This window comes from Ananas comosus, linkage group 23 (assembly GCF_001540865.1).
Source record: "Ananas comosus cultivar F153 linkage group 23, ASM154086v1, whole genome shotgun sequence".
In the NCBI taxonomy this organism is placed as follows: Eukaryota; Viridiplantae; Streptophyta; class Magnoliopsida; order Poales; family Bromeliaceae; genus Ananas; species Ananas comosus.
In genome coordinates this window covers 956920-976994 of record NC_033643.1, presented here as the reverse complement: position 1 = coordinate 976994, position 20075 = coordinate 956920, and the positions used below count along the sequence as shown (strand labels likewise).

Genomic DNA, 20075 nt, shown 5'->3' with positions numbered 1-20075 from the left:
NGGCGGCGGCGGCGGCGGCGGCGGAGGAGGAGGAGGAGGAGGAGGAGGAGGAGGGGAAGAGGGAGTCCATCTCGGGCCAGAGATCGGAGAGCGCGCTGTAGAGGTCGAGGATCGAGAAGAGTTTCTCTGGGCAGCGCCTGGCGCGCGCGGCGGCGGCGCCGGGGAAGGAGAGGAGCGCGGAGGAACGCGGCGGCGTGGGAGCGGCCGTGGCGGAAGAGGGAGTGGGCGGAGGAGGAGGAGGAGCTGGTGGGGCATGTCCACTTGGAGATGAGGGACTGGGCGGAGGAGACGGAGTCGTCGAGGAGGGTGGCGGAAAAGAGGCTGCAGGAGGGGGAGAGAGTGGCCGGGGGCGTGGCGGCTGTGGAGCGGCCGGGGAGAGGAGAGCGAGAATGGGATGGCGAGGAGATCACACTGCTTCGGCTAAAACCCATGTATAAAATTATTTTCTTTTCTTCTTCTTCTTCCTTTCTTCTTTCTTTTTGAGCGATAGGCAATCAGAGATGATAATATATCCGAGCAGGCAGGCAGGCAATCCAAGTAGGAAGATGCGAAGGAAGAAAGCGCGGTAAGCCTGCAAACTCTCACCCTGAGCCTGGGATTTGCAGTCAAACGTTTGAGAAGCCGCCGTCTGGAAAGGACTCTACGGTGGCCCGCAGTGGACAAGGACAGTACAGTACAGTACAGTTTCTGCTTACGAAATTTTTATGATCAGCCGAGACCGAGACACACCGTAACAGTGTGCTTCCAAAAAATTCGGACAACACGTATGGGTCCCCGGTAAATAACTGAATTGCCATAATTAAGTAAATTGAAGAAAAATTTGTTACATACAGAATATCCTTATGTAAGAAACAACTGCATGCAAGCAGGCTTCCCAGCTATCAGATACATTAATTTCATAAACATCCCTAATTGCATGCAGTTGAGAATATAATTTTGAATGGTTCATCGTATTCAACTTGCCAAGCAGGCTGCCAATGTGCTCACGTGGCGCTTGCGTGGCGCCTACATGGAAAGGATAGGATCATTTTTATAATTATAAGTTTGTTGGGACTAGTTTTAAAATAAAATTTTTTCAGAGAGCCATTTGCAAAAAAAAGAGCCCCATCACCAGCTTTGTCCCGCGTGGGCCCCACGTCCACTAAATATGTCCATCCCATCTTAGGGGTCATTTGGTTGTATGTAGTTGTAACTGTTTTACAATTGTAGCTATATGCAAATGCAAATTTGGTGTTTGGCTTGATGTATTTAATTCCAACTATTGCAGTAGGAACTGCAGGAGAAGGCTTAACTGCAGCAGTTCGAACTACGTTCAAATTGGCCACAGTTCCAACTACATTAGTTGGAAAGAGTATATTTAAAAAATATGCTTACCTGCTCAATTATTTTTTAAACAAAATTTATTTATTTTTTTCCACATTGGAGATAATCCCACTATCATATATATAAAATTATAAAATTTCAAAAATTATTTCTCAACTGCATGCAATCAAACAAATTATTTATACTTGCAGCGTTTTTTACTATATCCAACAAAACAGAATATATATATATAGTTGTAACTGCTGCATTTTCAATTGTATGAATTTCTAACTGCACTGTATTTATAATTGCATCTAACCAAACGGCTCCTTAGTGAAAACTCATATTGAATTTTTATCATCCTAGGAACAAATTCCTATTAAATTTTTATTCTATATATATCAGCCATTTGAATACTATCATGTTTTTTTTTTTAAAAAAAAAAATTGTGTAGGGTGTTAGGTTTTTAACGAAATTCTGCTGTGTGAATGTGTGTTATGAGTAATTCACAAGAAAATTAATTTGGTATGGAACAATATAATGCAAAATTATGTAAAACGGATAATTTTTTCAAGAATTTAAGATATCAGAAAGCATCATGTCTGAACTCAGAAATATTTTAATAACCATAATACGTGGAGTTTAATTAAATAAAAAAAAAATCAAAATCTCATACTTCAATACCATATGAAATAATATAGAATAACTATTTTTTCTTAAAAAAAAAACTATCAAAAATACAATATTTTCAATGTTTATATTCACTATATATTTTTTTGAGAGAAAAAGATATCTAGTTATCTTCTTTATTTTTCTTAAAAACATGAATTCACAATTTATAGGATTAAACTTTAATGGGGAGCTCCTCAACAACGTCTCATTAAGAAGTCTCGATCTATTGCCACGTATTAGTTTTGTCTCTATTCAAAAATTCGACGGATGTATATCTAATACTAAAAAACCCACCAAAAAGTTTAAAATCTTAGAGAAAAAATAATTACAACTCTTGAATAGAAGCAAAATACAAATAACAGCTAAATCGAGAATTCCCGATAGATAGGACGTGGTTTTCGAGCTACTTACATAAGTTTTTCTTCTATTTATATTCATTATATTATTATATGTTTCAGTATATGATATGAGTCCGGCTACTATACTCTTATAAGTATAGACCATTTTATACTCACGAATTTTCGCCGTTAGATTTATCTTTTTAATATTTTTATCCATTAGATCATACTATTCAACCAACCACCGACCCAGCCCTAAGAAACTACCATCATCCTAACCGTACAGTCCTTCCTCCACTGATCAAAAATTTATCAGTACAAAGGGGTTAAATGATATTACAGCTCTGCGAGTGCGACAAAGCATTTTCACTTTTTCATGGTTTAGGTTTGATCGCCACTTTTCGGATAATATAAAATTTAGGAACTTTGACAAGAATGTTTTCCGCAATTGGCAGCATAAATGTAACGGTCCCTGCATGCCGGCCAAGAAATTAAATATTCCCAGTGATACTGTTTTACATTTAAAAAAAAAAAAAAAGAATAAGAAGAAACTTTTGATTTTACAAAAAAAGGTACCAAATTTGTTAGTTGATGCTTAGGTTTGTGGTTCGATTCACGTATCTTCCCTTTTTCTTTTTAAGATTCGGAAATTGTTAATACAAAAATATGCTTAACATCAAAAAAAAAAAAAAAAAAAAAAAAAAGAGGCCCACAATATATTTTTTCAGTCCACCCATCAAACATTGCCAGCCGCTTAGATACCCAATCCAATTAACCGGGCCCAAATCCGGTGTGGCTAATGGGGCCCGATAAGTTATCGGGTATTGCTACAAGTCCGACCCGATATGCTGTCCGAACCAAAACTTGGTCTTTGTTTAGATCCGATAATAAGTTGTTCAGAGAATTTTCCATTGCTATTATAAACTAGGATTGTAGTTAAATATTTCAATGGAATAGTATTTTCAATTTCTTTTTTTTTTCAGAATAAAATAAATTATTTTATAGATAAAATATGTTATTACCGCGCCAAACTATAGATGCCAAAGTCTTTTAATAGACAAAAATTATACTTTTATCTTCCAATTACATAAAAAATATTTATACTGAATAAATGATTATTGAATAAATTGTTACGACTTACGAATAAAATTGCAGATAAATCCAAATCCACTGGATAAACTGAAAAGGTGGGGCATGTCACATGTCGAAAACCATGGATGCATCACGAGACTTGAGAAGTTTTTTTTCTTTTTTCTTTTTTTAAGTAAAACCTTTATGGGAATTTTACAGTTTATTACTTTATTGTTGTACTGTAATTTTAAGTATAAAATCATGTTCATACACAATTTCTACTTTAGTTTTTCATGAAGGTAGTGTTGAAGATGATAATAAATTAAGTGCTATATTTCATAAACTATCTATACAAAATTTAAGAATGAGGAGGACTTTATCAGTATTTTATTATTTTTTCACATTATATATATATATATAAAGTTGAGCTAGAATACTATCAGCAGTAAACGAGTCGTTTTACTACCGATTTGTTTTCGATGATAGAACTTCCAAATTGACGATCGGCTCCGTTGAACATGATCTATACCACTTGAAGTGTTTAGAAATCAAATTTCAAATATTTTCGACATCATTTGCGTAATGATCAAAGGGTTTCAAAATTTGTAATTTTAATGGTCGATAAGAGGCGTTTTCTCGTTTAACAGCGTAAAGATATCCAAATCAATTGAATTTTTGTTAGAAAATTCTTTAAACTATTTAAAACAAGATCTATACTCTTGATCTTGATTACAAGACTCCTATCATCATTTTTTAAAGAGTATTCATTTTCAGCCATTCATTTTTCTGTTCATTTGATGGATAAAAGAACAATATCGAAAGTACGTGAAATTTGATTTTTAGGTAGTTTAAATGGTTTAGATCATATTTAACGGAGCCGATCGTCAATTTGGAAGCTCTATCATCGAAAACAAATCGGTAGTAAAACGGCTCGTTTATTACCGATAGTATTCTAGGTCAACTCTATATATATATATATATATATATATATATATATATATATATATATATATATAGTTGAGTTAGAATACTATTCGTAGCAAATGGGCTCTGTTGCTATCCATTTATTTTTTATGATTGAGCCTCTAAATCGACGATCGGTATCGTTGAACATGATTTATACCACTTGAAGTGTTTAGAAATCAATTTTCATACATTTTCGATAAGTAAAACCTTTATGGGAATTTTACAGTTTATTACTTTATTATTGTATCGTAATTTTAAGTATAAAATCATGTTCATACACAATTTCATGAAGGAACTCACAAATATGAAATGTTACATTATGAATTGATAGGAAATTGGAATATGTTGCACCACAGGAGACTTTTTAAAGTTTTAATTTTTCTCATTAACAATAGTTGGCTTAAAAAGCTAGTTAGTATTTCGTATTAAGAAAATAATCAAAACAATACACGCATCTCTAACCTAGGGGAGATGAACACTCATAAAATTATTATATTTTAATCGCCCACATTAATTTGATGATCCACTCTTTATGCCGTATATAAAGGAATGCCAAAGATTTCTTTCCTACAAAAGAGTAAATTATTTATCTAACTAATACATCATTTCTAGATCATATATATATACTAGTTAAAGTGTAGCGTACGTATGAATCAGAGGCTCTAGTATTTATATTCGAGTAATACTATAACCACTCTCAAGTGCATGTACATGATAGTTGATTATAGACAAAAGGAAAACTATATATATCATAATAAGATCGACTTACACACGAATCTCAAAATGATGTATATTATAATACACAACTATTGTATATTAGTTATATATTATTTTTCATTGTATTGTATATACTAGTTATAATAATACACAAAATGATATATTATTTTTAACCCCCCAAAAAGAATCTTTTAAGCAACAAATAATTTTTACAATTAACCAATTAAAAGGTGACACATGGCAAATACTTTCTCCACTTGACAGGTGAGGTATCCACTAATGTTTCCATACCATAACTTTCTTTTTATTTGCATATATATTCCCCTTCTTATACTGAGTCCTTAACAAATTTGGATCTCTCCTTTTTTATCTTATATTCTTTTTATCATCTCTAATAACCCCATTTCAAAGTCATCTCTCTCCCTCTCCCTCTCTCTCTCTCTCTCTCTCTCTCTCTCTCTCTCTCTCTCTCTCTCTCTTCCCTTTGACTCTTATCATGGTATGTTCAAGGGGATATATCATCTCTCTCTCTATATAGCTATATGATTTGATTCCTAATATAGTTCATTTGTATTTTTGATATTTTACAGGCCAAAAGTAATGAGAATATAAGATATGAAGAGGTAACAAGGATTCTTCTATCAACCTTTTCCTGTGTTAAATCTCTCTTTCTCTCTCTAGATTTGTCCTTTTGTTTTTTTTTCTTCTTCTATGTAAGATCCTTTTGTAACATTTGCATGCATGGGATTGCATGTAGGAGTACATCACCAACTCTCGTGGCATGAAGTTGTTCACATGTAGATGGTTGCCCCAAAATACACCTCCCAAAGCTCTGATCTTTTTATGTCATGGTATGCATAAACTCACTCATTACTTTTTCTCACATATACATGTATATAAGTTTTGGAAATTAATAATTTCTTTTCATGTTTGGGTACAATTTTTCAGGATATGCAGTGGAGTGCAGCATAACTATGAGAGGTATGTGTGTGTGTGTACTAAATCACTTCTATTAATTGGACATTTATTTTTGAATAAATGTAAACTGATCATTTGGCATGCACTCACTTTATTTGATTAATTCAGAGACCGGAATTCGATTGGCGAAAGCGGGTTACGCCGTTTACGGGATGGATTACGAGGGCCACGGAAAATCTTCTGGGTTACAGGGCTACATACCAAACTTTGATGACCTTGTTGGAGATTGCTCAACCTATTTCATGAGTGTTTGTGGTGAGTAACTACACATCTTTTTGATGAACTAGGCTTTTAACTTATTATATGTCATGTAATATTTTGAAAATGAAATTGCAGAGAAGCATGAGAACAAGAAGAAGCTGAGGTTTCTTCTTGGGGAATCAATGGGGGGAGCAGTGGCTCTTCTTCTACATAGGAAGGAGCCAACCTATTGGAGTGGAGCTATTCTAGTCGCCCCCATGTGCAAGGTCAACCATGAGCATGCACCCCATCTCTTCTATCTAGAAATATTTGCTTACATGCACCCGGTGCACTATAACGACCGCAAACTACCCTATAAGAGTCTTATATATCGTCAACTCTTGTACTGTAATCCCGCACCGCCTACTGAATTATGGTCTTTTCTAAATTTATAAGTTGATTTTTCAGAAAAACAAGAGTTGACGATAAGGCTCTTATAGTGTAGTTTGCGGTCGATATAGTGCACCTTTGACAGATAGTAAAGTCAACTAACGAGGTTGCAAAAAATCTACGCCCTTATGAGATTGGATGAAAACGCGGAATCCGATTAGATAGTGCATAGCTGATGTGGTGCACATGGTGTAGGCTACAATTTCTCCTCTCCATCTCTTTCATCTTCATATTCTAGAACTTAATAAAAATATATTTCTGATTGCTGTTTACTTTTTCCTCTATGGCTGTAGCGCATCTGTCTCAATTTAATAAAAGCATCTTTGATGTGTCATTTGGGACAAGTAACTATTTTTTTAATTGGAAATGATAACTAAATGGTGGGGGCAATTAATTAATGAGGTTTCTTTGTTTAATTATATTCTCATTATTATTAATTTTATTTTTCAGATTGCTGATGAGATGAAACCTAATCCTATAATGATCAACATTCTGAGGAAGCTCTCTAACATAGTGCCAAAGTGGAAGATAGTTCCCACTCAAGATGTAATTGACAAGGCCTACAAAAGTGAAGAGAAAAGAAAGGAGGTAAATATATACACCAAGATCTATTTGCGGTACGATATAAGTACGATCATCTTTCTATTCATAAATCGTTTTTGTGATAACAAAGCTTCTGAATCAATGATCCGTACAGTTAAACATAATTTAGAGTATTTAAGCATTTTAAAAAACTAAATTTCATATTTTTTTTGACCTTATATACCTTATGATCGAAATACCTCAAAATTGATAATTTTAATGGCCGGTCTGGTGCGAGTTCTAATTTAACGGTACAGAAGGATCAAAATTAGTTGATTTTTTTATTAAAAAATTTGTATTAACTATCTAGATTCAAGATCAATGACTCAGATTTTGAATAGAAAAACGTGAACGAAGTTGCTCAATTTTGATCATTCTATTTTATACCTACTGTGAATTTCATTATAATTTCAAAAAATGATAAAATTCATTTTCTAGGTATTTTCCAGAGGGTTATTCACCCTAAAATTACTATGCTCCTAACACATTTAGTCCTCTTACCTTTTCGACCTAATCATGGCTCAAAATGCTATACCGGATTAAGAGATTTATCCAATAATATCTTATATATAGGATTATTTTAAATTCCAAAAAGTATCACAGCCCTAGCAATTTCGAGTCGACCTAAGGTTTCAAATGCTTTAGATCATATTTAACAGTATGAATCATCAATTCAAAACTTCTATTATCAAAAACGACTTATAAGTATGAGAATTTCTATACTCATAGTAGTATAGTAGTGCTACTGTAGTAAGAAATATTCTTTTAAAAATATATGAATTTATAATTTTTTTCCTACTATTGTTGAATTAGAAAAAGGTTGCGAAATTTAAGATCATCCCTGGTTCTCATCTCTTTTGAAATAAAAGTAAACAAAATAATTTTATTTGGTGGTGGGTCAAGGTCCTTCTTCTTTAATAGCTTCTTTATTGGAATCGAAGCCAATTAAGCGTTTGATAATCAAAAAAGCCAAAAATTCCAAAGATATTTTATGGCAATATCCAAGTTTAAAATTTAAACATAAATTGCCATTACCCATATCATTTCCTATCATTTTTTTTACATTTTTTGTTTTTTTTTTTTTCTCTTTTTGGTAGATTCGATCGAATCCATATTGTTACAAGGGAAAGCCCCGATTGAAAACGGGACATGAACTTCTTATGGTTAGCTTGGACATTGAAAAGAACCTTAACCAGGTAATTAAACATTAATTATTTTACTTTTTCTTTTTGCAACAGAAAGAATGCATGTGTTACATGTTCTAATTTGAAAGATGCGAATGTGAATTAAACGAATGTGCAGGTCTCATTGCCGTTCTTGATCGTGCACGGCGGCGACGACACGGTGACCGACCCATCGGTGAGCAAGCTACTCCACGAGTCGGCCTCGAGCCGTGACAAGGCCTTCAAGCTCTACCCCGGGATGTGGCACGCGCTCACGTCGGGCGAACCCCCGGAGAACACCGAGCTCGTCTTCTCCGACATCACCGCCTGGCTTGACGAGAGGGCGGCGGCGGCGGCGGTCGGAGATTTGCGGTCGGAGATGGAGCAGAAGGCGAAGCACGACGCGATACATGATAAGGAGATTGCTAACTAATGATTCTTAAGAATTTTATGGTCAGTTGAATTTATTTATTTATTTTTTGTTTTAATAAGATTTTGAATGATTTTTTTTAAAGTACATTGGAATTATTGGATTGGTTTGTACCCAAAAAAAAAAAAAAAGTGCCATGCTCAAACGAAACTAAATATATGGTACACTTTGTACTACATTGTGAATGACGTGTTGCTACAAATATTGGAATCGGTCCTAATTCCACCCAACTATGTACCAACTTTGAACCTGTTGCCATGTGATTTTGATTAGTCCCAAACTAACATCACATAGACATTTTTCCCTGAACCGTCTCTACCGTGCCATCATAGACCAACAAAATCCCCAACACCTCCCATACACACCGAAGAAGAGAGAAAACATGTTCTGTGCGATCCACTGCGCATACATTTCTACACATTGAAATCAATCTTGTATGTATTGAGGATTAGGAAAACTGTATTATTATTTAATCTTGTTATCATCCGAACAGCTACTGGAATATAAATTTTTATAACACGTACTTTTATATTTGAGAAGAAATTTCAACACTACCTAACAAATTTATAATTCGTAAAGATACCGTAGATAAAAATAATAATAAAGTTAAAATCACGGACTCACTTTATCATTCTATAGTTTAATACTATATTTTTTTCTATAATTAATATAGTTCAATAATATACATTTTCTACGAAAAATATTCAGCAGAAAAAAACTATTTATAAATTTTATTTTAAAGTGTACCATATAAAATTATTCATCTACCTATTGAATTAATGGAATTTATATATTGAGAAGTACAGATAACATTCCTCCATACGAAAAAGTAGCAAAATGATACACATGGCGCATAATTACGTGGCACGTTCTAGTTGGGGCTCGGTCCATGGACCGGGTCCACCCATAATATTTGAGCCCGGGTTTTCAACTCCTCGACTCGCTAATTTTTCTCACCCCGGTGCAGTGCCCCACCCACCACGTCCACCGCTTCTATACAAAGCCTCTCCGGCGACGCCGCCACCACCCAACCGTCGCCGGAGCAGCCTTGAGATTCGCGCTCCGATCGGATCGGATCGGATCGGATCGGATCGGATTGGATATGGAGCGGCCCAATAAAAGGGGCCCGGAGATGCCGGCCCACCCGTCGAAGGGCGCGAAGGGGTCGTCGCGCGCGCCCCCGACCCTCGTCCGCTCCGCCGCGGCGTACATCCTCCGCGAGCAACGCCTCCTCTTCGTCCTCATCGGCGCCTTCGTCGCCTCCACCCTCTTCTTCCTCCACCCCTCCGCCGCCCCCACCTCCTCGTCCGCCCCTTCTCCACGATCTCCGGCGGGGGCGGAGGAGGAGGAGGAGGAGGCGGGGGTAGGGTTCCGGTGGGGCTGCGGAAGCCGCCGCTGCGGATCGTGGTCACGGGGGGGGCGGGGTTCGTGGGGAGCCACCTCGTCGACAAGCTCATCGCGCGCGGGGACAGCGTCATCGTCGTCGACAACTTCTTCACGGGGAGGAAGGAGAACGTCGCGCACCACCTCCGCAACCCTAGGTTCGAGCTCATCCGCCACGACGTCGTCGAGCCGATCCTGCTCGAGGTCGACCAGATCTACCACCTCGCCTGCCCCGCCTCCCCCGTCCACTACAAGCACAACCCCATCAAAACCATCATATCCTTTTCTCCGGCTCAAAGATTTTTTTTTTTTTTTCTCTTTTTTGGGTGTTTTGGTGTGATTCGTGAAGATTTGTCGGTTTTATGGACTAGATTTTGCTTTTTAACTAGGTCAAATTATGGCTCTTTCTCGGTTGATATGGGTGGATCGGGATGAAATTGGGTAATTTGAGATTTAGGGGTCTTTGACGAGCGTTATATGATCTACTAGCATTTCAATTTCAGATTGTTTATATAAGATACTGGTCTTCTTAAATTTGTCGTCTTTGATGAGCTTTATATGATTTGTGCAATCATTTTCTGCTTAATGTTGCTTATAGATCTTTCCTCTTGTTCAAACTGGTGTCTAATATACGTGGGAAATTTGTGCCAAAATTGCCTCGTTTGTTCTTAACTATTGAGTACAAGACAAATGTGATGGGAACATTGAATATGTTGGGATTGTCCAAGAGAATTGGTGCTCGCTTCTTATTAACGAGCACCAGCGAGGTTTATGGGGATCCGCTTGAGCACCCGCAGAAGGAGACGTATTGGGGGAATGTTAATCCTATAGGTGAGCGACATAAGAATTTATACTTGGTTTATAGATCATGTTTGGCACTTATCTTCGTGAAAGTTTTGCTCTTTGATTGCTTGTTTAACATTGTTTTGATTTGTTTCTCACTGCACAGGTGTTAGGAGCTGTTATGACGAGGGCAAAAGGACAGCTGAAACATTAACCATGGATTACCATCGTGGCGCTGATGTTGAGGTAATCATATTTGGGTTTTCTAATGCAAATCCTTTGTTTTCCTTTTACTGCAATACACTATATGAGTTATAACATTTTTGGTATTCAGAGTATATATACTCTTTTAGTGAGGGCGGTTTTTTGGTTTATTTTTGTTTCTGCCTTAACATCTTCAATCGTATTCTATGGAGTTCCCATAAACCAGAAATCATCCAGATCCTTTGGGCTTTGCTTCAAACAAACCCTAAGGAGATCTATAATATTGCTAATCTACACAATAGTATACTTTTTATTGGAGAATGGAGTCATATTCGCTGGAGATAATGTTACAATTTTCCAGTGAATTCTATTTAAAATCTTCAGAATTTCTTTGGGTCTGAAAATAGTTAATGGCATCTCAAATCAGGTAAGAATCGAGATGGGGTGCACTGGTTTAAGCAGTAAATTCAAATCGACGGGTGTCCAATGTAACTAGAATAAATGAGAAAATAAATAGGAACCTCTGCAGGCACTACTACTCTGATTTCTCAAAATGTAGATGGTTCTGTTCAAATTTGCCGTTGGTTCATAGAAATGACTTACAAATAAAACTTGCACATAATGATGTAACTTTTGTCCTCAAGGTACTGCAGCAGTTGATTATAACTGATATAGCTTCCTAACTCTTTATGTACAAGCTTAACATACAAAGAAAGGGCTTCTTTGCTTGAGTATTAGTTATCACCTTTTTCTAATCATCACATTTTTCTAATCATTACATTTTTTTCAGGTGCGAATTGCACGGATATTCAATACATATGGCCCTCGCATGTGCATAGATGATGGACGAGTTGTAAGCAATTTTGTTGCACAGGTTGGCGATATTTTTAAAGATTGTGTAACTTCCATCATACTGTGCAGTTCAATGTGGTAAAAGCTGAGAATGATGATAATTCTAATGTTAAATATATTCTACAGGCCCTTCGTAGACAACCAATGACAGTTTATGGTGACGGAAAGCAGACTCGAAGTTTCCAATATGTATCTGATTTGGTAACAATTTGTTCTTATCCTGTTTATCTCTTTGATAGGCTCATTTCTTGCAGACGAATTTGTCATCTTTGATGTAGAAAGGAACTGTTCTTTTTTTTCCCCCTTCCTTCGATGGCATTTTAGTTCCTGTTAGTACTCAAAATGGAACATGAGCTTTGCAGAGCCCATAGAAGTGCTTGTAGCATTTGTTTCCATTGGCTTTTAGTGATGCTTCATGTTTCTATTCTTGCAAAATTTCTGTATTTCATCGGCTTAACCTCTTCTTCAAATTACATATTCTAGTGATAACAATACGAATCTGTGTTGAAAAATTAAAGTAATTTTTTTATCCCATGCTAATTTGTTAGGTTGATGGCCTGGTGGCCCTAATGGAAGGTGATCACATTGGACCCTTTAACTTGGGGAATCCAGGAGAGTTCACCATGTTGGAACTTGCCAAGGTTCGTGCCCAAAAAAAAGAAGAACAGAAAAAAAAACCAGTGACTATTTTCACACACCTGTACATTATTACCCTATTTCTCAATCAACATCAATTTGTATCCTTATATTCAGGTTGTAAAGGAGACGATTGACCCAAGTGCGACCATTGAGTTTAGACCCAACACTGCCGATGATCCTCATATGAGGAAACCGGACATAACCAAGGCCAAGCAGCTGTTGAATTGGGAACCAAAGATCTCTCTTAGAGAAGGGCTTCCGTTGATGGTGACCGACTTCCGCCAAAGAGTATTGAGCGAGCAGTCATAAACCAAAGAAACAAACATTATTTATCGAATACGAGACAACTGAAGTACCATTGATTAAATTTGTTCATGTCTTGATAATTTTAGAGTCATCAAATTGTAATACTTTATATTTAGCCTTCTGATGTTTATATAGGTGATCTAGTTTGGACTATGTTGGCTAGTTTCATCTTAAGCATGATGTGTAGCAACTTTAATAAGCACCAAGTTGATTATTTGTGTTTGTACCAAAAGGATGTTTTAGAAGTGAATTGATTGAAAGCCATTTTAGCCCCAATCTTCTGAATTACATGGTGCAATTGTATGCAAAAAAAAAAAAAATTGTTGGAAACAGTTTTGCAGGGATTAATACTTTTTTTTGATGATAAACTTAGGGGTGTTTGATTGGTTTTTAATTGCTTAAATCTCCATTTCTTTCAGAGTTTTACAGGACGCATACATGCGGCATGGTGAATTATAATTTGTCTAGTACTTCGTAAGTTTCTAGCACTAAAAGAAAAGAATTATTCAAAATTAACAACAGTGACAGAATATTTCCTCCTACTCACTCATCCTTTCCACAGGAAAGTTGCAATCTCAAAACATGCCTATTTCACCCATAATGGGGGATACTAGTATTACACTGGACTTTCACAAACTTGGGCAACCTGTATATAGTACACCACACTTGGATACTGATTATGATTTCACCTCTTTTACAAAACTAAGAATGGGTCTGCACTAACAGATACAACCTGCATCTCTAAGGAATATACCTCTGATAGCCGAGCAGAAATATAGTTGACACCAATAGCAGCTAAGAACAGTAATAGACAATCACGAATACATTCAATCGAATCAAAAACACCGTGACTCTAAGGAAAGATCGACAAACATCTATCAGCCAAAACACCATATTTTGAGCTGCTTTAGTCAAACGCAACTTCGTTTCCCATCATCATATTTAGCTCTGTTGTTGTCTAGATAAAGAGGCTGAAGCATCGCCAATTCGGCGACTTTGTGCTCCCGAGACTGACAAATTCCACTTCCTTGACCAAATAATCAATCCCATGCACATGGAAGTGTAATGATCGATCCCATGCACACGAACATATACGTTCTCTCCCCAAAGGAGTTACTCGATGAAAAGGCCCTTACCCTAATGAGAACTCCGAAACAAGCTCTTCCAAAAGCTCGTCCTTTAACATCCTCTCGATCTCACTTCCTATCATGTCAACCCCATCTCCCAAATCTAACCATTTTGTATCTAGCACCTTACTCTCTGGATCACCCTCGCCAAGTTCTTTCCTTCTTCTGACCAGAATCTGCCATACCTTCTCAACCAACCCCTCGGGCCCCCACATGGGGGAGACCAGCGAATCCAACTTAACCCATGGATGCAAATCCATGCAAGGGGCCAAAACTTCTGATAGAATAGTGTTTACATGATCAAAAAGCAGCATCCTCTCAGATCTTGACCATTTCACAATTTTTTTGTACTTCTTTTCGAGACTTTCAAACACGGTTGCACCAGCAGGACGACTGGGCGAGTGGCACGCTTTGTGAATCCGATCTAGGTTCGCACCATGGACACCCGAACTGATAAGAATGTCGAGGAGGTATGAATAATCACGGTCTTCTTCATCCCTGAATGCTTCGAGTATATTTTCAATTAGATGAAGAGAGTCGCTTTCTTCGTTAGAATCCTCATCACTTGATACAAAGATTTCGGGATCTTCAGCAGATGATTCGGAATTGAACTTGAGAAGATCAAGCTGTAATTGGAGCTCTGTGATAAGAAAGAAATAAAATATTTTATTAGGCCAAAGAGACAGGATTATAAGATAGGGCATCATGTATGAAATAGTCCCTGTACTACCCCAATATTACAACTTCGGCCTTAAACTTTCGCTTGATTTGTTTTGAAGGTCGGTGATTAAAGTGCCATATAAAAGAAAGTTTGGGGCCAAAAGGTGTTAAGTGACAAGGTCCAAATACTGTGTCTCCCCTTTTTTCATTTCCTTTTTCACTTACCCTGTAGATCCAAGCACATTCTCGCGAATGATTTAGAATTGGACTTCTTTACTTCCAAAGGAGATTCTAGAACTGAAACGGGGCTAGGTTGCTCGGGCTTTTTAGAGTCCATGGTGGATACTGAATCTGTTTCATCAGAGTGAGTTGGAAAGCGGACCTCCTCATGTTGGCTAGACGGTATTATCTGGAATAAGGCAGTTTACTAGTTTAGAAGATAAATGTATTGAAAGAATGTGTAACTCAAAGCATGAAAGATTAACAAAAATTTGTGTTATTTACTAATTTCAAGTCTCACATAAGAACTAATAGCATCCGATGAGTCTACATTAGCACTCCTAATACAAAAACAATAAAAAGGTCAAAGTGAAAATGGTAATAGCTCTTCAAAACAATCATATCATTAATGTCTTATAATTGGAAAAAGAAAAAGAGAGAGATGCAAAGATGTTGTTATAAACAGAGTGAGCATGTTGGGCACCAAACTAGCAATAAGTATCTATTTACTAAGGGAAAAAAGATAATTATAGCTGGACTTTTGAGCTTTGTTGCACGTAGACCATGTTCGTTCATTTGAGTAATGGCAGCAAGCCCTGGTTAGTAGACTGTACTTCAACTTAAGGTTGTCTTTGGAAAGCCCTGGGCATGCATTAATCTGACCTTTCCTATATATTTTGATGCAGTAAAACAAAAGGATAAGTTCACAGTTTGATGTAATATTCATTGAATGATAAAATACTATAAGGAAATGAAAAATAAGAATCATATTATCAAATTTAAGCACTCTCTCTTTTAAGAAGGAAAACATTCATCGCAATTGAATAACAATATAGATCACAGGCAGAAAGTTATGCAGAATTGACAAATGAAGCTTCTATTGCATAAATGTCGTTGACAAGCACAAAAAAGCATAAGACGCACATTGATGCTAAGCCTTAGCAGTAAATTCAAAAACTAATTGTTTGATGATGTATAACTCTTCCTGATAATGGTAAATACCAAACCAACAGGAAATTTCACAGAGAAGACAACTTATTCTAAAGGCAACGGGACAAGAGCACACGAGAGTAGGTGTGTTTTCTACCGCCACAAATAGGAACCAATAACATCAAAATATTGCATAGATAGATCAAATTGACTGTAGAAACAAACCTTCCGGCCATTTCCAGAGAATGTAGAGTTCTCTGCCAAAGCAGCATTTTTGCTGACCAGCCCCTTGTCAGTTGCAAATAACTTTTTGGCATCCTTGCTTTCTGCAATCAAGGAATCATCAGTGGAAAATTCTGGGAGATTACGCTTTGACTTGGCACTAATGGGTCCATGGACTCTATTCATCAAGATCTCCTGATCTAGATGAACATCCCTTGCATGGCTATTCTTCCTATCCCCACCAGTATAGGAGTGAAACTTATTCCTCTCATGACTAGAGCTTTTGCTTAAACCTTTTGCTCGCTGATACAATTTTCCATCCAGAAAAGATTTGTGTTTTGAGTCCTCATATTTAGGCATATCAATAATACCACTACCACCAAAACCATGCATTGATCGTAGACTTTGACCACGAACTGTTGATAGAACAGTAGGAGATATAGATTTTGGTAAATGTATGATATAGCCATCCAATTTCTCTGGTGTAAATATATAATGTGAACCCGAAGTTCTCGTTGATTTTTCTGAATCGGATAGGGCAAACATTTCAGCCAAAGTTCTCGCCCCTTTACCAATATTTCCTGCCTCAAACTGTTGAGGCCTCTTGCACTGCTCAAAAAGGCGCTCCTTGCCCTCCTTGTGTGCAGATGGTTTAGTTGAGTAATCCGAATACCTAGATGATGAACTTTGTAGGACATCAGTGGAATATAAAGAAGAAGATAATTTGTTCTTTGCGTTCCCATTGGTTCTCAAATTGTAAAACTCTTTAGTGCCACTGTCTGTGGAGTGTTTCATTTGCTTTGTGACATCTCTAGCAATTTCTCTCGAACCTTTAATCATAGCCCCTCTGGTTTCTATATTATGAAACAACCCGGGCTTTCTTTTTTCACTCTCTCTCCTGTAAAGGAAGTGAAAATCATCCAATTTTCTTGATAAGGAAACACTGTTTAATGGGATACCTGCTTTTTCAAGACTTGGCTTCAAAAGAACAATCTGATTGTGGCTAGTAGAAGCAGCTGTCCTTCCCGAGTATCGTGACCTCGAGAAAGTATGTGAAAGAGAAGTGCCTGTTTGTTTAAACGAACGATCAATTTTGCCAGGTGTCAATTCCATGAGAGCTCTTTCACGCTCTGCATCATTTGCTGATTTGAAGATTGCTGAAGAGCACTTTAGATCACGTAGATGCTTCCTAAACAAGGGATTGGGTTCTTTAAGAATTTTCGGGAAATGCTTGTCGAAATCTTCGCCATTGATGTGGTTACACCGTTCTTTAGAACCTACTGAATTCTTTCTAAAAAATAGTTGATTCCTGTCTTTTGCAACTTCTGACGATTTCATGACTTCAAAGACATCTTTGAATTCTGAGCGCTCATCCATTTTCATATGACATGAATCTTCTTTGATGGAGGCATATTTGTTTCTAAAGCTTGCATGGAATGACGATGATTTTGGCAGATAACCCCCTACATCCCTATTCTGGCTGCGAACTACTTGGGGAGGAGGTGGCAGATCAAGACCCATCAATTTCGCAATTACACCAGGAGGTGAATGCCTAATTTCCATTTCTTTTAATATCTCTTCTCCCATGTATTCTTCTATTTCTTGATTTGCCCCGTCCCCTTTGTGACGGCTCTCCTTGATGTCAAAGGCAAGCTACAGAAATAATGAAAAATATATATAAAAAAAAGAGAGTAACTTTTTGTTCGTAATAATATATTGTGAAGTAGAACAGAAGGAGATACTGCTGTTACACCCAAATAGACTTGAAACATTGAAATCAGGAATCATTACATTCGACAAGACGGTGACTAAATCAACCGGGCATGCAAATATGGTAAATGACTTAACAGAGACACTTTTACACTACGTCGAAGAACTAAACTCTGTAAATCATAAAGAAGGTTACACATGCATTGTATGCCGTAAGAGCCTTGGCAAATCTAATATAGAGCACTTACAGAATTTTCTTCTACATCAGAGCCACTGCCGTGTGCAGAAGCTGATAACATACCCAAAGGGTGGCTCTGCAAATCTAAATGAGCATAATATCCTGAAAAAGAAAAAGAATGTCAACTTAAAAGAATATTTCAGTAGGATTATGGCAACTAAATTGCATGCAGCATCCACTGACCAGTCAAATTTTTTATTTTTATTACTTAAGAATCAAAAATTATTAGGATAAACCCAATTTTAGTATGCAAGTACGCCAAAAAAAAGGAAAGAATCACACAATTAGGTGTAATTATAGCAAAATGAGTTTAATGAGCATTGATATCGTTCGGTTACTGCATCATAAGCTGTTGTTTTAAACGAGAAAGGAAACTTAAAGGGCAATTAATGACAGGATTAGTAATGAATCATTAATAGTGGAGCAGAAATAGTAAGCTAATTCAAAGCACCTTGATTAATGGCCATAATAATGCATCATCCAAACAAAAAAGAAAGAAAATTTGTACAAAAGATACGCGTTAAAAACAAAAAAACAAAAAAAAAGGATAAAAGAAAACTTCAAAACAAGAAGACCAACATAGCCCCAAAAAGCATAAAAGAAGAATAAAAAAAAAAAGCACCAAAAATCGAAACATTTCTCCATGAAATCCTAAACTGGTTCTCCAAAAAATCCCTAAAAAGTCAAACGTTTTTCTTTTCCCCCAAACAGAACACAAAATGGAGCTTAAAATCTACGGTCTAAGCCAAAAAAGAGATGATTTGAGCCCACGAACCTTCTCCGCGAACACCAACCATAGAATCGAACTCGTATCTCCTACTCTCGCGATCCGGCGCCGCGATCGTCCTCCACACGACTCCTCCACTGGTCCTACACCACTTCCCCCTCCACCGCGACCTCCCACTCCTACGACTCTCCTCCCGCGGGAACCAATCCCCCATCCACTCCTCCCAAACCCTAATTAAGCCCCAAACCGCGATCTACTTCCTCTCGACGTGCGAAATCGAGAGGAAGCAGAAGCCGACGACGATGACGAAGATGCGGAGAACAATTGCAGCAAAATGAAAAGAAATGGCAACAAAATCCGGGGAAAAGGGGAGGGTTTTGGATTTGATTCCTCTATTCGAGGGGATAAGAATCGAGAGCACGCAACGGTTCCTGAATAAACGAGGAGGAGCATTTAATGGCGGCGTTCGCTGGAATAAATAGGGCGGAATAACGAGTTCCGGAATAAATCAATAAACTGCTGCTATTCCAGTGTCGACCCCACCGCATACGTATATTTATACGCGGTACGCGCTTTAAGATTCGGGAGGCGGAATAGGAACGCTATGTGGGAATAGCACTGGAATAAGCACGAATCTTGAGGTGCTGCGTGTACGCGTCGGAGGGCGATTGGGGGGGAGGGGTTCGGGCCGTTTTTGTCCGTTCATTGTTTCTTACACGTGCCGGAGCGCGAAACCCGGGGAGGGGACAATTACCCGCCAAAAAACCCGCAGAGTTAAATTATCGAGTGGACGCCCCCGCAGGGTGCAATTATTGGTTACACCGTGCGTACGCATTTGTCCGTACACCGCAATCCATAATATTTATTTTTGGGGCAAATTTCAAATACCAACCCTATGGTTTCGTACTTTTTCACTTTAGTACCGTGTGATTTAAGGTGTATCAATTTAATACTTTGTGATTTTATTTCTCTCTTTTCGGCAGTTCACCGTTAACATTTTGCTATATTATATACAAAAAACTTCATATACTCTAGCTAGGTTTATCAAATATTCAATTTAATACATTTTAGTTTTAACTTTGTCACTAATTAAACAAAAAAATTAGTAAAAGAGATAATAAGGAAAAAAAAATTATAGAGTACTAAGTCGATACATTTTAAATTACAGAATACTAAAGTGAAAGTACGAAACCACATGAAAGGTATTTGAAGTTTTTTTTTTTTTT

At 37.2% G+C, this 20075-nt stretch overlaps 2 protein-coding genes and 1 pseudogene across 2 annotated transcripts; 2 read left to right on the top strand and 1 right to left on the bottom strand.

Annotated features, from left to right (window-relative positions):
• On the top strand, nucleotides 5519-9168 carry LOC109728178 (caffeoylshikimate esterase-like). Its single transcript, XM_020258527.1, has 9 exons — nucleotides 5519-5565; nucleotides 5657-5689; nucleotides 5824-5917; nucleotides 6015-6047; nucleotides 6153-6299; nucleotides 6381-6511; nucleotides 7125-7262; nucleotides 8354-8452; nucleotides 8559-9168. The coding sequence occupies exons 1-9, from the start codon at nucleotides 5563-5565 to the stop codon at nucleotides 8850-8852; spliced, it is 972 nt and encodes a 323-aa protein (XP_020114116.1). The 5' UTR covers nucleotides 5519-5562; the 3' UTR covers nucleotides 8853-9168.
• Nucleotides 9794-13292, top strand: LOC109728177 (annotated as a pseudogene).
• On the bottom strand, nucleotides 13506-19329 carry LOC109728175. The gene is made up of 5 exons (XM_020258525.1): nucleotides 18898-19329; nucleotides 18133-18224; nucleotides 16178-17827; nucleotides 15029-15212; nucleotides 13506-14783 (listed from the first exon to the last, which is right to left on the bottom strand). Exons 1-5 carry the CDS (start codon nucleotides 19061-19063, stop codon nucleotides 14149-14151), a joined length of 2727 nt encoding a protein of 908 aa, XP_020114114.1. The 5' UTR covers nucleotides 19064-19329; the 3' UTR covers nucleotides 13506-14148.

What these genes read in the sequence shown, in the direction of transcription:
- LOC109728178 (XM_020258527.1), top strand. An exon ending in AGAATATAAGATATGAAGAG is followed by an intron (nt 5,690 to 5,823) that starts GTAACAAGGATT and finishes GATTGCATGTAG; the next exon opens with GAGTACATCACCAACTCTCG. An exon ending in TCTGATCTTTTTATGTCATG is followed by an intron (nt 5,918 to 6,014) that starts GTATGCATAAAC and finishes ACAATTTTTCAG; the next exon opens with GATATGCAGTGGAGTGCAGC.
- LOC109728175 (XM_020258525.1), bottom strand. Translation starts at nt 19,063, where the DNA reads ATGGGGGATTGGTTCCCGCGGGAGGAGAGTCGTAGGAGTGGGAGGTCG. An exon ending in GGTTGGTGTTCGCGGAGAAG is followed by an intron (nt 18,225 to 18,897) that starts GTTCGTGGGCTC and finishes TTTCTTTTTCAG; the next exon opens with GATATTATGCTCATTTAGAT. An exon ending in TCTCTGGAAATGGCCGGAAG is followed by an intron (nt 15,213 to 16,177) that starts GTTTGTTTCTAC and finishes GCCTTATTCCAG; the next exon opens with ATAATACCGTCTAGCCAACA.